A 16140-nucleotide genomic window follows, 5' to 3' on the forward strand; every position below is an offset into this window, starting at 1 on the left:
GCACGTTTTTATTATTATTCCTCAAAACCACCAACTAAAGAAAGTACCATATAATCCCATTTTACAGAATCAGGAAACTGAGGCACAAAGATTATCATGAATTTGCTAAAGATCACAATAGCCAGTAAGTGCCAGATCTGGGACTCAATCTCAGGCTCAGGGATTCCAGTGTCCATGTTCTAGTTCTGCACCACTATAACTCTATTGCTTCTACAAATAGTTTCATCTTAGTTTTTGTCCACTTTTGCCCTCCACTTAAACCCTACATATTCATCATCGCCGGAGAAAAAAACAAAAAAAACAAGAAAAGCCTCAGAACCAAAATACTTTAATCCAAGTCCTAACCCCTTGGCAAATCATTTAACTTCCTTGGGTTTCATTTTTGGCATAAAGTAGGGACACAGTTAACTGAACATAAGCTCAAAGAAGAACATTTTCAAGCACTTTGCAAAGTATTGTTATTGAAATCAGAATTATCAGGAGAACTAAACAGCAATCACAACGTAAAATCTCCATTGTGTGCAAGATGCTCCACTTTTGCCACTGGAAAGATATTACCAAAAGGTAATCTCTTAAATATTTAGAAATGGTTCAGTACAGTTCACGGAATCAGAGCATCAAGGTAAGGCAGACACAAGAATATTTCCAAAGTCTTACCTCCAACTGAACACCTCCGAGCTATTTCCCAGTAAACCAGACCAACAGAATAGATGTCAGCTCGTTTGAAGGACTCAAAGATATTCACATTCATAGTATCATCAAGCATTTCCGGGGCCATGTACCTTCAAAAACATGCACTTTTCAGATTCTGTTTACAACTTTACATCAATCCAGTAAAACACAATCTTAATAAATCCTTAACTTATATGTTAAGATAGTTTACATCAATTTTTCAGGTAGATCTGTGCCATTGTAATAGAATAAAATTAAATAATAATATATTGAATGATAATTTCAAAACCATTGTAAATAGAACTAGAGGTCATCTACCATACTAAGTGAAGTGAGTCAGAAAGAGAAAGACAAATACCATATGGCATAACTTATATGTGGAATCTGAAATAGGGCACAAATGAACTTATCTACAAAACACAGACTCATAGACATAGAGAACAGACTTGTGGTTGCCAAGGGAGAGAGGGGAAGGAAGGGCATGGACTTGGAGTCTAGGGTTTATAGATGCAAACTATTATCTATAGAATGGATAAGCAATGAGGTCTTACTGTATAGCACAGGAAACTATATCTTCTCTTGGGATAGACCATGATGGAAAATAATATAAGACAGGGAGTGCATATATACGTATGAGAGGGTCACTTTGCTACACAGTAGAAATTAGCACAACACTGTAAATCAACTGTACTTTAATAAAAACTTTAAAAACTAATAAAAAATCTTTAAAAAAGAATTTAAAAAGAACTAGAGGTCACACTACTCAATGTTAAAGCATGTGGGCCAGAAGCCAAATACTTGGAAAGTACAAGCCAAAGCGGAATTCAGTAAGCAAAGCACTCAATAGAAGAGTTGGAACTCAATTTCCACTAGTAGTTTATAGCTGAGGAAAGCTCTTGGAAGGCAAAGAGTATGTTTTGTTCATCATCGTGGGTACAGGACCCCAACATAGTGCTCAGCAGCATTCCACAAATACCTGCTCTGAATGAAGAATTTTATTATACATTGGCTCCAAGACATGTATACATATTATACACTGGCTCCAAGAAAATCAAAGCCTTGTTTGACTAGGACCAAATCAAAGAATCCTACAGTCCTTGGGACCCAACTGAGTCTAGCTGTCCTAGGGAGATATGAGGAATTCTCAGAATATTGAGGTGAGGATGCAACATTCCTCCTGATCCTTTTAAAGCTTTAGATCCTCTGAAGGAGTTCCCTGATGGATAAGTTAAAGCTTTCTCTTTTTTTACATTTTTCTTTTTAGGGCCGTGCCTGTGGCATATGGAAGTTCCCAGGCTAGGGGTCGAATTGGAGCTACAGCTGCAGGCCTCACCACAGCCACAGCAATGTGGGATCTGAGCCATGTTTGCAACCTACACCACAGCTCATGGCAATGCCAGATCCTTAACCCACTGAGCAAGGTCAGGGATCAAACTCACATCCTCACAGATTGTAGTCGGGTTAGTTACTGCTGAGCCACGATGGGAAATACTAAAGCTTGCTTTTTAAAGGAAAAAGAGAAGAGGCCCTTTAGGGCTGCCTAGGCTGAATAAACTGTCCTGAAGATTTTCTGGGGCTCCATTAAAGTCTCCCAGAGAACCAGATGAAGGATTCAGAGGGACTGGCCTAGAATCTCAAATATGGCTTGGAGGCTAACCATACCAACTAAGAAATTCTCCATTCTCTAGGATCTTTAACAACTCCAGGAAAGTGTTTTGGTTGTTTCTGATTTCGAGGTCAAGAAATTTGGAATTATGCCAAAGTAGCAAAGATCCTGAAATTCAAATGAAAGGAAATGGAAGTATGCTGACCATATGGCCACAGTCTGGCTATAACAAGAAAACACCAGAAATTCCATTAATAATGAGCCTGTCTTAAGGTATGTGCGGCATGCTCTATTTATATCATGCTTGTTCTTAATTTTCAGAGATTCTGGTCCTTGAAAGCGAGAGCTGTGTCCAAACTCACCTTAATGCACATCAACTTGGGAGACTTAAGGATAAGTTCAACTATTACTAAATATGTTATATAATATTTTTAAATATTGAGAGAGTAGCACTTATATGAATTCATATATACAGTTCCTCACCCATCTAGTCCAATATATTGATTCTTTATCTGTTGTTTAGAACCTGAATGTGTAGAACTAGCTCTGAGTTTCAGTGCATTTATGAAGTATGAAGGCTTTGGAGGAGTTACATAGCACTGACATTTTTTTTTCTCCTATGAAAATGTTTTCTCAGATGTGGCATACTAAGAATTACACATTACCATCACTTCCATCATTCCTCTCTACTGCACCCCAACCCATAGAGTCACTTTCTATATGACCAAAATGCCACCGCTCCTTGCTTTATAACCTTTGTGCCACTGATTTCTCAGTGACCCAGAGAAGACTTTTTGCTTTCCTGGGCCTAATGATTTCCCACTTGGACCACCACCCCCTTCCCTATACCCATATCCAAGGCATTCATGTTTATGGGGAAGTCATTAAATCTTTGTATACTACCAAAATGAATTATCTTACCTTTTGGTTCCCACTTTAGGATTCTGAGGTATGTCAATAGTGTTAAGTATTGAATCATGCTTTACAGCCAACCCTAAGTCTGCTATGGCACAAGTTTCACATTTTTTCACCAAGATATTCTTTGATTTTATATCTCGATGAGCAATAGCAGGTTTACCTATGAAGCATAAGATAAACATATTCACTTTTTCATTACTGAACATTGAATCCATCCAAAATGAGTCATTTTGAAGAGTTGGCTCAAATGCTACCTTTTAAGAAAAGTCTTCTGACACCCATTCTTCAGCACAAGTCACTCTTCATCAGAGTATCCCATTTTGCCTTCTTCATAGCCCTTATCACTATCTAAGTTATCTTATTTATTTATATTCATGTTTAATTATATATCCCTTCCCAAGTACACTATAAGCTAAGAAGGGCAGCGACTATGTCTTAATCATCACCATGCCACCGATGTTTAGAATAGTAGGTGACACTTAGTAACCACCAACTAATATTTGTTGACTAAATAGGGAAAAAAAATAATATTGCTATGCTGACATAAGAACCTAGCAAATATTCTCTTCAAAAACACATTTCAAACTTCTATTACCCTATACCAGCAGTTCTCAAGTGGCCCAAATATCCCTGGGGGTCCTTGAGGCTTTTAAATACAGATCTGTGTGATGTCACCTTTTTTGCATATACTTCAACCAGAATAACATACTAGGATGGAATGAATGAAGAACATGTATGAAAATCCAGACATTGGAGTTCCTGTCGTGGTGCAGTGGTTAACCAATCTGATTAGGAACCATGAGGTTGTGGGTTCAATTCCTGACCTTGCTCAGTGGGTTAAGGATCCAGCATTGCCGTGAGCTGTGGTGTAGGTCACAGACACGGCTCGGATCCCGCGTTGCTGTGGCTCTGGCATAGGCCGGCGGCTACAGCTCTGATTAGACCCCTAGCCTGGGAACCCCCATATGCCGCGGGAGCGGCCCTAGAAAAGGCAAAAAGACAAAAAATAAAATAAAATAAAAAGAAAATCCAGATATTAAGGAAATTTGCAAAAATGTAAAACAAAACCATTATTTTCACTAGACTGTTTTTATTATAAAAAATTATGTAAAAATGTTAAACTTTGTTATTTACCTTAATATTTAATTGGTTAAGTACTGTACTTTAAGTAAATAAATATTTTTAAATTTCTTAATTTCAGTTTCTAATATATTAAATATTAATAGAGATAACACACATACACAAGCAAATTTTTGGAGTCCTCAACAATTTTTAAGAGATTAAAGTGTTCATAAATCCAAATATGAGAAGTACTATCATTAACTAGCATAATAACTTTCTAGAGCCAATTCTCTATTAACTCAATAAACAGAAAAGGCAGTGGGTATTATTTGGCATTCAAGCACACGATTTATAAGAATTTTTTAAAATTATATCCCTTTCCAGTTATTTTAATTATCAAAGATAAACAGTTAAATTATTTTTATTCTCTAAAAACAGCATTTGCCACCAAGGCAAGATATCTTCTAAAGGGCAAAGAGCCACTAGGCATAAAAATGTTATTATGAATAATATACAAAATGATGAGGATATAGATGAAGCTGACCATATCATGACCAAGGCTTCAGCTATTTATAATAACCTTTAGTGTTTCTTAACATTTAATAATTTTTCTAATAACTAAAGCACAACAGAACACTAAAATACAACTTAGTGTTTCCATTCTCATATTCAGGGAGAAAAAAAAATAGAAAGAAAATACATACCTTGTGTACCAACAATCTCCATATGAAGGTGGGCCAGACCACTGGCTATTGAAAGTGCCAGTTTGATCATTCCAGCCACTGTCACTATGTTTCTGTTCAAATAGTCATATAGGGAGCCTTGTTCATGATATTCAGAGACAAGCCAAAGTTGAGTCCAGGTTCCATTATCTAACAGGAAAAAATTATTTTGTTGCTATAAATTTATACTGAGAAAGAAGCCAAAAGCTTTTAACAACGGTCAGTGTTTAAAGTAAATCTGTATTGTTAACAAAGCAAAGTTAATTCCTTCATGATAATACTTAGAATCCAAGTTAGAGTGGAAATTTTCAATGAAATCCTATTGTTAAATTAGAACCTGTTATATGTACCCACCATCACCACAGGAAGCTGCAAGGCAGTGACTCTAACAACTGAATTCCTCCTTTCTTATTCCCTATATATCAATACCTGCTGGTAATAGCAAACACATTATAGGAGACACTACTGAGAGAGGCATTTAGGCTCAGTCTTGTGTTATATATTATTCTTGAGCTTTTAAGAAAGATTGTACCAATAAAAAGAGAAATATAACAAAATTACCCAAAGTATTATTACTAGAATAAAAGCTCTAACATTCTAAGAATGTTCACACTATTCACCTTTCAAAATATGAAGTTTATAATTTCCCTCAAAGCTTACAGTAAGTGCCAAACACAATTACTAGATATTTTCAAATAATTTACCTCATTTAACCAAAAGCTAATCCAGTTTATAAAAGAGTTTTAGCAGAAGAGAAATTAGCCTAAAATTTCTCTCACTATTAGAGTCCCTAGAATTAGCTTTAGCTTTCACAATCTAATATCTACAATAGCTCTGGGCGGTCCTGACCAGTTTTGAGGCTCAGTGAAAGGAAACTATAATTAATGAATAACTTGCTCAGGACTTTTTATATCTAGTGCTTTATGTTCAAGAACTCCTGGTTATCCAAATATTTAATTTCCAAATCCACGTACGGATATAATTTCCTAGGGAAGCAAAAATCAACATAACATAATAAAATGCACTAACAAACTAACCGTATTTAAGACTAACCCTTATTCACAACTCTCTCCCTGCTTAACACCAGTGGTTATCTTTGCCCTCTCATATCAATGCCTTTATCAGACAGTTGGCCAAAAAGTGAAATTATATATGTTGCCAAAGATACAGAAATGCATGAAGAAAGTGATCTTAGAGATCATTTGGAATCAAAACCACTACAAGTAAGCCATTGACAGAGGCAGACCAGTTAAACTGAAGAAAAGACAATCAAAAGTGAGCTTCCTTATGACCATTGTTTTATAATCCAATAAACATGTTTAAATTACCTCCATCAGGATGATCCATGTAACCTCAGTCACTACTGCTTTCACAGCATTGCAAAGTAAGCTAACCAGTAGGTAGTTTAGCTCAATGTTGTAAAGGAAAAAATCTTAACAGCTTAATAAGAAATGTTTGGTTTTCAATAGTATAGTTAAGAATTTGGAAATAATCTTTTTTAAAAAAAGCTCAGTTTCTCTCTGGTTTACTTGGCTTTACTCAGTTTCTCCCTGGCAAATCAGAAAAGACAAATCATTGGCAAACATAACTATTGCCAAAAGATATAACAATTCTAAGCTTCTCTTTGGCTAAGTAATAAATACTTTCATGATCAAGCTTATGTTAAATATAAATAACCATGGATTTTCAATTTTCGTAGGTAATAACAGGTGCCTGATATCCACAGGTAATTTTCTTTTTTAGATATAAGTTATAATATCTACCTGTCCAAAGTTTTTCATGAGTATTACCAGTTCAAATTTAAAAAAAAATAATTGACTGGATCATGTTTTGCTCACCTTTGTACCCTGTTTCTCTTTAAGGGAACTACTGCACAGTTACATGAGTAAAAGCTATGCAAAAAAGATGAAAGAGAGCATAGGTAATCCACAAATTCTATATCCAGTCCCTCATTACCAGGCATATATACAATATTTTATGACTTGATTTAAATACCAAAAAACTGATGGTCTGTCTTATTCTACAAATCTTAGATTATAGTACTGTTTGAAGTTGTTAATGTTAAACCTCAAGATATAAATCATACTCAAAGTACATTAATAGAAAATTTCACTAAAATTATCCTGCCTGCTACCATTCTAATAATATTCATAGAAAATAGTCCTGGAGTTGACATTTGTTGTACAGATGAAAATTATAGTCCCAACAAAGATGAATATTCAACTAGCATACACTGGTTATATTTGTACTAGTTATCAAAATATAGAGTTATTTTTGTCCTGATTAGTTAACAGCTGCTGTTCAAAACTTCTAATGATATTCCTTGGCCCCAGATACCCAAATCAACTGCCAAATCACCAAGACCCCTCCAGATCTTTTCATGACCCAGCAACTAAAGGGATAAAACCTAGTATAGCAACGTTCTTCCAGAACTCTGTTCCAATTGAAGTTTCTGTTCTGATTGGTTAGTTCCTGTACCATACTAGTGATCAAATATTTTAAATATCAAGCTGGTTACAGTGTTATCATGATTTCATATCACTCATTTGCCCTCCTCTATTGTACATTTTCTGCACATTTATCAGTGGAGAAGAGGAAAACATATTCTTTACTCAAAAAGAAATCAGATTTTCATGTAGATTTTATAAAAACAAAGAGATATGTATTCTCACAGATAAGAGATGTAACATTTTATCTGCTGAACCCAATTGGATTGAAAATACCTTTGTTGTCAGCAGCAATGAAACCAAGGATGTTTTCATGCCTCAGCATAACCGTCTGATAAATTTCTGCCTCTCGGAACCAAGATCTTTCATCTCTAGAGGAGAATATCTTCACAGCCACATCTTCCCCACACCATCTTCCATGCCAGACCTCACCAAATCTGCCTTTTCCTACTATTTCCTGAAGTACAATTGTCCTTGCAATTGTTCTTTGAACCAACAGAGGTAGACCTAAATCAAAGAAAAGATGAAGTTGATGATTAAAAACAAGTAATTGCCAGAAAATAACTACCATTATTTCCACACAAAAAGCAAACATTTAAGCACTTTAATAATTTTACTGATTTTGAAGAAATAAGGACCATTGTATCAAACTTTAATGTCAAAGCATGCTCAAAAAACACTCTATGAATTTGTCTTATATTCACAAATAAAAATTTCTTCAACATAGTCTGTTGCTGCATATATCTAATTTTCCACAATTGTCGCAAATCCCTTGATTTGTGCATTAAAGCCAGTCAGGTCACCAAGCATATGTTGTTAGCCTCTAAAATAAAATATATGGTTCCTAGTACAACTTAGAATGCAGAAGCTTTGTGAATTTTTTAAAAAACCAAACTAAAATTAAGGTAGGAATCAAATTTAATGATTAAGTAATGCAATCATATAGAACTAAAAGCCAGGTACAGTCACAGAAAATATCAAATGGACATTTTCAGTGGAGAAAAGAAAGTAAAAAAGAAATATATTCTGAGTATACATAAAATGTTTAGGTTCTTTTAAACCAACAGCTTTACCTCTAGACCACTATTCTAAAGATTTAATGAAAAAATACATAAAAATTGATGTCAAAATGTTTAATATATTATTACTATTTATAGGAAAAATAAGGAAAAGTATCTTATAATAGAAAAATTGTTAAATATATTGCAGAGATTAAAATCACAGATAAGAAAGATCTGGGTTCAAATTTTAGCTGTGCCACATGGTCACCATGGGCAAGTTATCGAATTTCTCTGAGCTTAGGCTTCCTTGTCTGAAAAGCTGTGGGTAATAATATTACCTATCTCATAGGGACACTGTGAGAATTAATAAGCATGTTAAGCACCATGTAATATGCTACAGTATGTAGCATATTACATGCTCATTGATGGTTTGCCCTTAACATTGGGTCTTAGGATGGATTACTTAGAACCAAAAATAATGATGCTTCTTATGAAGAGGTATTTCTTAATGATGTCAGAAAATACTTTTGCTGTAATAAAAACAATACTTTTGTTAAATAAAAATGGCAGAGGAAATTTTATCCATCTAAATAAGCCTATCTAGCCAATCAAAATATGTACAGGAAAAAGACTAAAAAGAATGATATGTTAATTCTATAACAGTTATTTCTATTTATTGTTATCAGAGTGAAATGTTACATTCTTCTAATTTTTGACATTTTCTTAATTTCCACAGTATTCCTCAAATATTTATTACTCTTAATTAGAGGGGAAATAGCTAAAGAGGTCACAGTTTAACTTATTCAAGAAAGTCATGTTTAGTTGTTGTTATTGTGCTCAGACGGCTGGGAAACCCTTAGAGCAACAACCCTGTAAGCTGCTGCAGGCTTTGACCTCTACTCCTAAAATGACTCATGATTTATTTAGATGTTCTCATCTTCATGAGACTGACCCACTATGACTAAATAAGCACAGACTATAAATTAATTATTACATGTCTCAACAATTAGTTACAAAGCCCCACAGCCAGAAAGTTCTTCTGAGATTATCTTGTTCAACTTTACCATTTCAGAGATGAGAAAATTTGGGCTGCCTGCTAATCAAAAACTTGCCCAGGAAGAAGTGGAAGGCAGACCACAACTAAAACACTGGTTTTCAATCCAAAATCTTGCTCTCTCACCATTCACATTCTCTTGTTGGAAAGATTTCTAACAGCAAACTATATAGGCTATTTTTGTAAACTAGAGTCAATTTTAACACTTGCCACATGATGAAAGTTGTACTAACAATTATTAAGCTAATTTGCAATTTCAATCTCTCTCCTCCCTCCCCTCATCTTGCATGCATATGCACGCGCGCACACACACACACACACACACACACACACTCCCCTCACAAAAGCACCACCACCACCAATCACTACCAACAACAGCAGAATAATGACAACTGGCTAGAGAACTAGATAAGCCAATGTATTCAAACTGCAAATTGATTAGGCATATGATTGATGCCACAGACCAGGTACAAAGTTAGACATCATCTAAGGTATTCGACAGAGCAATTAAGTTGAGACAGTAAAACTCAATGAAGGTTGCTTTAGGACCTTTCAAATCAACCACCAAAAACAGTAGGAGTTCCAGTCGTGGCTCAGTGGTTTACAAACCTGATTAATATCCATGAGGATGTGGGTTCGATCCCTGGCCTAGCTAAGTGGGTTAAGGATCTGGTGTTGCTGTGGCTGTGGTATAGGCTGGTGGCTACAGCTCCAATTAGACCCCTAGCGTGGGAATTTCCATATCACCCTAAAAAGCAATAATAATAATAATAATCACAATCTGAGAAATTTTTGTTACACATTTATAAATTTCCTTTGAAGACACATAAGCTTTGGCTATCCCTGTAGGCCTATGTTACTTTTTTTACCCAGGGCTATTTAAGCTGGTGCCTGTCTGATGAAAATATCACCATCCGTCAGAAGAGTAACATCATGACAGGAAAGCAGCAACCTACCCAAACTCTTAGAAGCTGAGACACAATCATCTCTCAAAGACAGTCTAATAAAACCCTAGTCCATTTTCCTCTCTTGCAGATATTATATCTCATTGAAATTTGTCCCTGACCAGATTGGGATCCAACCCACAATTTTTGTCTCTCAACATCTAACAAAGTTGCTTCTTGCTTAAGATCACTGGCCAAAGAAGAGAAGCAGAGGGGAAGCAGCATGTCTGATTTTCTTCCTATGGGTGAGTTTTGTCACAGAAGCTTTGCAGCATAGGGATCCATTCTCCCTGATGATCAGTAGCAGTAAGACTATCTGTTACTGTTAGCCAGTGGTCATATGCAGCTGGCTTTGGAGGAAAATGCTTAGAACTTTTTTAAGTCAGTCATTAAAGAAATCATCTGGAGTTCCCTGGTGGCCTAGCAGTTGAGAATCCAGCCTTGTCTCTATATGGTTCAGGTCACTGCTGTGGCTTGGGTTCAGTCCCTGGCTCAGGAAATTCCACATCATGGGCACAGCCAAAAAAAAAAAGAGAGAGAGAGAGAGACAGAAACAGAGAGAAATTATCTGTGCTTGGTGATATTTTCAGCTTTCTTTTAAGAGATAACTTAGAATAATCTATTTTTTTTTTTTTTTTTGTCCTTTTGCTATTTCTTTGGGCCGCTCCCGCGGCATATGGAGGTTCCCAGGCTAGGGGTTGAATCGGAGCTGTAGCCGCCGGCCTACGCCAGAGCCACAGCAACGCTGGATCCGAGCCGCATCTGCAAACTACACCACAGCTCACGGCAACGCCGGATCGTTAACCCACTGAGCAAGGGCAGGGACCAAACCCGCAACCTCATGGTTCCTAGTCGGATTCGTTAACCACTGCGCCACGACGGGAATTCCAACTTAGAATAATCTAAAGAGAAGGTCCTGCAGTCAATAAGTCTAGATTTAGGTTTCAAGATGCACAAAAACACCTAAAAACTTAATGCTCATTTTTGATTTTATACCCTGGTTCATGACCTCTTTCTTAAAGTAAACATTCAGTCTCTAGTTAATTTTATTTGAAAGGGAACTCCTTGGTCATCTTAAGTATATTCAAAAAGTAGCTCCAAAACACACATTTCTGCCTTATATCTTCAAATGAACTGAAGTGTTTTATTGGGAATTAAAAAGATGTTTATTTTATCCCTTGAATTTTTTAATAAATTATATAAGGTTTCAAGGAACTTGGCACAAATCAGAGCTCTGTGCCCATATTTGAGCCTAGAATGTTGCCAGGGCTCAAGAAATTAGAGCATAGAGGCCCCCAAAATGTAACACTCAAGGAAGGAAAGAATATTAAATCCTAATAAGTTCAACTTTTAAAGAAAAAAATGCCAGTTTTCTATCCAATAATTTAATTTGTATTTCAGTTTTATAAACTTTGCAGTTTGGAGATATTCTTTCCAATATTCCTCCTTTGGAAACACACCACCTAATTTGTGCAATGACGGTGTAACCCTTGAAGCTTTGGTTGGTGAAAGGGCAAGAGATCTTGCCCCTAGAAGCAGCCAACTCTTTTGGTTTTCTGGAAGACATAATCAGGACTCTCTTCTCTGATGAGTACTTGAGTCCAAAGCTGCTTCATGTTCAATACGGATGCTCATCTAGATGCTACTGTCCCTCTGTCATCTGCCCTGTTAACTGTGCCCTGCTCCCAAAGACCTTGAGCAAGGGAGCTCCTCAAAATCTTCTTGGGGTAGTCATCCTTAATGATCTTTCCAAAGCAAGAGGGGGTGCAGGGGCTACTGAAATGACTCTCCTAGCCTTACCCTAGCTCATGTTTCTGCAAAACCACTTGCTGACAGGCTTTTTGGAAATATACATGAGAACCAGGAGCCCTCTGACATTTTAGGAAGTCTGTTATTACTGGGGAAACTCTGTCACTGGAAACCCAAAAAGCCCTCATATGCCTTGTGCTATGAGGAAGGCTCATTGAAGCCATGATACAGCCTGGTACTTTGAATTCCTTCAACAGGGGTTCTGAGGTTCCATTAAAAGGGGAAGAGTTATCACATAACCTTAGCCGCAAAAAGCTAGCACAAGAATGCTATGCTGCTCTCTTTCATCTTCCATTTTTGTGCTTTAAGACCACATTCTTGATTTTAACTTCAGGTCAGCTCCCTATTAACACACACACACACACACACACACACACACACACACACACACACATCACAGGGGTTGCCTACAGATTGCGAAGACCTTCATAATCACAAGCAAAGAACACTACTATGTATAAATAATATATTTTCCCCAGAACTCAACTGTTTAAACACACAACTCGTTTGTGCCCATGAAACAAGACGAAGGCAGCAACAACAATTATTACTAACCACAATGGGGGAGAGAACAGAGAAAAGACACTCTTTCTTGCTTCAGAAATAAATTCTGAAGGCATGTGAAAATGAGAATCTGAATACCTAAAGGCACAAAAAGCAACTGAGAAGATTTAATTCTTTAGGTCAAAGTAGTTTTTTTTCTCTTCATCAAATCCTGACAGAAGTTTATCTGCTAGAATTTACCATGCACCACATCAAGCATTTTAAACAATGGAATTCATAATATTAGGGATCATTTTTATTAAAAAATGTTTTTTTTAAGCTTTTCTGACTGTAAAATGAGCAACAGCCACATACCAGAGCCAGATCCAGAGGCGGTCACGTCGTAAATCAGGTCTTTTAGAGTTTTCCCTGCATTTACCAGATTGCACTCGGAGAGGGGCTCCTCCACATTCGGTCTCTTTTTCTTTCTGTAGGTGCACGGTCGACCTTGGCATGCCCACACTGTCAGCACTGAAGCCAAGGACAAGAGGCAAACTGGCACAGTAATAATAATGGTCAGCTCCATGGGTCCAAGTTTGGGGGCATCTGGTGATGCTTTAATTGAAAAAAGAAAGAACATGACTATAAGTCAACCCACTGTAAATATTTTAGAAATTGGAAATGCAATCACCAAAATTTCACATCTATAATGTGCAGCTCTTACGAACTTATGTTAGTTGGTAAAGACTCTCTATAGTAAAAGCAAAGATGGGGAAAAGGAGTTGGGGTTAGGATGCAGTTGAGGCTCAGTTATGCCAGGTGACAATGCGAGATAGAAATAAAAAGCACTAGCACTTGGCATTCTTTTTAAACCCTCCAAATAATTTGACATGCTATTAGATTTTTCTTCCCATTTTCAGCAATCCATCCTTAAGGCATATTCATTCATTTTTGCCACAGCTAATTACTAAGCTCTTGCAATATGAGGCCACTATTCCAGGTGCTGGAGATAAGGCAGTGAGTGACACAGCCCAAATCCTTGCTCTTGTGGTGCTTACATTCTCATACACCACAGATGGGTATGTGAAAAAGAAAAAATTACGGGTATGTAATATGCAAGAGATCATAAGAGCTATGAAGAAAAATAGACACAAGCAAAGAGAGTGATGGTGGGATGCTTCTTTAAAGAGATTGGTCATGGAAGGTCGCTCTGAGGAGGGGTTGGGGAGCAAAAAGGGAAATATTTCAGGGAAGCCTGTTCCCAACACAAGGAAAGCAAGTGTCAGGGGCCCTGAGGTGGAGACCCATTTGGTGTGTTCAGAAACAACCTGTGCCCGGAACACAGTAAAACCAGAGAAGCGTAGATGGAAATGGGGTCAAGGAGGGCAAAAACGGAAAAAATCACATGGGGTCTTGTGAGCTAAAAGGATTGTGAATTATATTCCAAGTAGAAGCTGTCAGAGGGTTTTGAACAGACAAAAGATGATATCTAACATATTCTGAGAGGTTGCTGTGTGAATAGATATGAAAGTAAAAGCTAAGAGACCAATTACATTAAAAAGGACATCATGAAACAGGAAAAATGAGTTTAAAAGTTTAAAAGACTTTACAGTGAAAGACAAAATATTGAATACATTTAAAATGTGTATAGGTTCCTGGTGATACTGCCCAAGTAACTAACTTTTAACTAATGTTATTTAGTGAGCTATATCTAAGCACTTGTCTTCCAAGGGCTTCATAGTATTTTATTCTTTTTTTTAATTTTTTTTTTTTTGCTTGTCTTCTAATTTGGTGTCACACTTTTTCTTTTTCACTAAAATTTATTCCTTCATTAAGAGAGGTAGACTCACAGACATAGAGAACAGATTTGTAGTTTCTAAGGGGGAGGGGGAGGGAGTCATTTTGCTATACAGTAGAAACCAGCATAACACTGTAAATCAACTATCCTTTAATTAAAAAAAAAAAAGAGAAGTATCAGTTTCCAAATACTAGGATGCATATTTGCAACTGAGCTTTATCTCACTTTGTGAAAGTCTCTACACTGTTGTTTGTTTTGGCAAATTGTCACATGTCCATTGATAGACATTATAAAGTTGTATGGGATTCAACTCTGTACCTTAAAATCATTGAAGGATCTGCAAATCAGTATATTGTCATTTTCTAGTATCATATTTAATCTAGCTTTACATTCTCTTATTTTACACTTCCAATAATTTAGTGCCATATTTTCTATCAAGTCAATATACATAATTGTTATCATCCAATATTTTAAGTTCACCACATCCACCTGTCACTGAATAGACCATTGTGAGATTTAAGATTTATGTAATATAAAAATGAGAGTACACCATCAATGGAGAAATGAAACCAAATTATCAAACCAAATTGTCAAATTGGTTATTTTATCTTTTATGGAAAAATTGCTTTACAGACAATTAGTTATATGGGAAAAAATGTTTGCAGCAAAAATATCTACAGCAAAGATGCATACCTCAAAAATATCTACAACCCATTTAGAACCCTGATGCAATAATCCAGGCAGGAGAGGATGCTTTGGGCTAACAACCCTATCTAAAATAGTACTTCCTTCTCATTCCCTTTTCACTCTCTATATGCTTTTCCTGTTTTATTTCATTTTCTGGATCTTATCACCACCTGGCACATCAAATATTTATTTATTATGTGATTCCTTCCAAAGAATATATGTTAATGTTTCATAAGAGGAAGAATTAAACCATTCCTCGGATTTCCTTATTTGCAATGACAATTCTAGAGAGCTTATTATATTAAATGAACTTGCATTTCACACACATGTTAACCAGAATATGTAAATATAATTTGAAAACAATTATTTTTAATTCTGAAGGAAAAAGAATCAAATTCCTTAAAAATATATTCCTAAAAGATTCATTATAATCCTAAAAATAGTAATCTATCTACTACCGGTGAGTAAAAGATTTAAAAATGTCAAGTGAACTTTGGAAACAAACATATTTCATGCTCTTCTACTTTGCCAGATGAATTTAGGCAGATTAGCAACTTCCCTACTCCTAAGCATTTTAGGATTCCTCTGAAATCATTAGAAGTTGTAGAGGTGCATAGGAGAAGAGTTTGGCCTTGAGTGTTCTTAGGACAAAGTGGTAAACAGTTTTCAGATTTGCCTTTGATTGAAAAATCATTAACCATGGAACCTGCAATTCTAAAGTCTGCTGTTATAAAGGAGTTTTATTACCTACCTCACAATAATCTTTCAAATCTACATTTCAAGTTGCCTCCATATTTTTATGTCCTCACAAAGGTATTCTAGGAATTCTAAGAAAGTCATAGAATGTACTTAATCATTTGCAACTTACATAAACATGTACCTAAATATGTTTTTAAAAATAAAATCCCACTCTTGGATACATTTATATGGCTACACT

General features: G+C 36.0%; 1 protein-coding gene across 2 annotated transcripts in view; it reads right to left on the reverse strand.

Annotated features, from left to right (window-relative positions):
• The window catches only part of ACVR1C (activin A receptor type 1C), a 76671-nt gene that overhangs the window by 13713 nt on the left and 46818 nt on the right, over positions 1 to 16140 (reverse strand). For both annotated transcript variants that reach the window (XM_003133418.6, XM_013984145.3), the window contains 5 exons: positions 13094 to 13333; positions 7704 to 7934; positions 4963 to 5130; positions 3200 to 3356; positions 658 to 782 (listed from right to left, as the gene is read on the reverse strand). In XM_003133418.6, the coding sequence (XP_003133466.3) occupies positions 658 to 782; positions 3200 to 3356; positions 4963 to 5130; positions 7704 to 7934; positions 13094 to 13333 (921 nt within the window). The remainder of the gene's footprint in view (positions 1 to 657; positions 783 to 3199; positions 3357 to 4962; positions 5131 to 7703; positions 7935 to 13093; positions 13334 to 16140) is intronic.

The sequence above is a fragment of the Sus scrofa genome, chromosome 15 (genome assembly GCF_054392235.1).
Source record: "Sus scrofa isolate SSC_HxYL_T2T_F1_AM1 chromosome 15, Sscrofa_HxYL_maternal_Yorkshire_Landrace_v2.0, whole genome shotgun sequence".
Taxonomy (NCBI): domain Eukaryota; kingdom Metazoa; phylum Chordata; class Mammalia; order Artiodactyla; family Suidae; genus Sus; species Sus scrofa.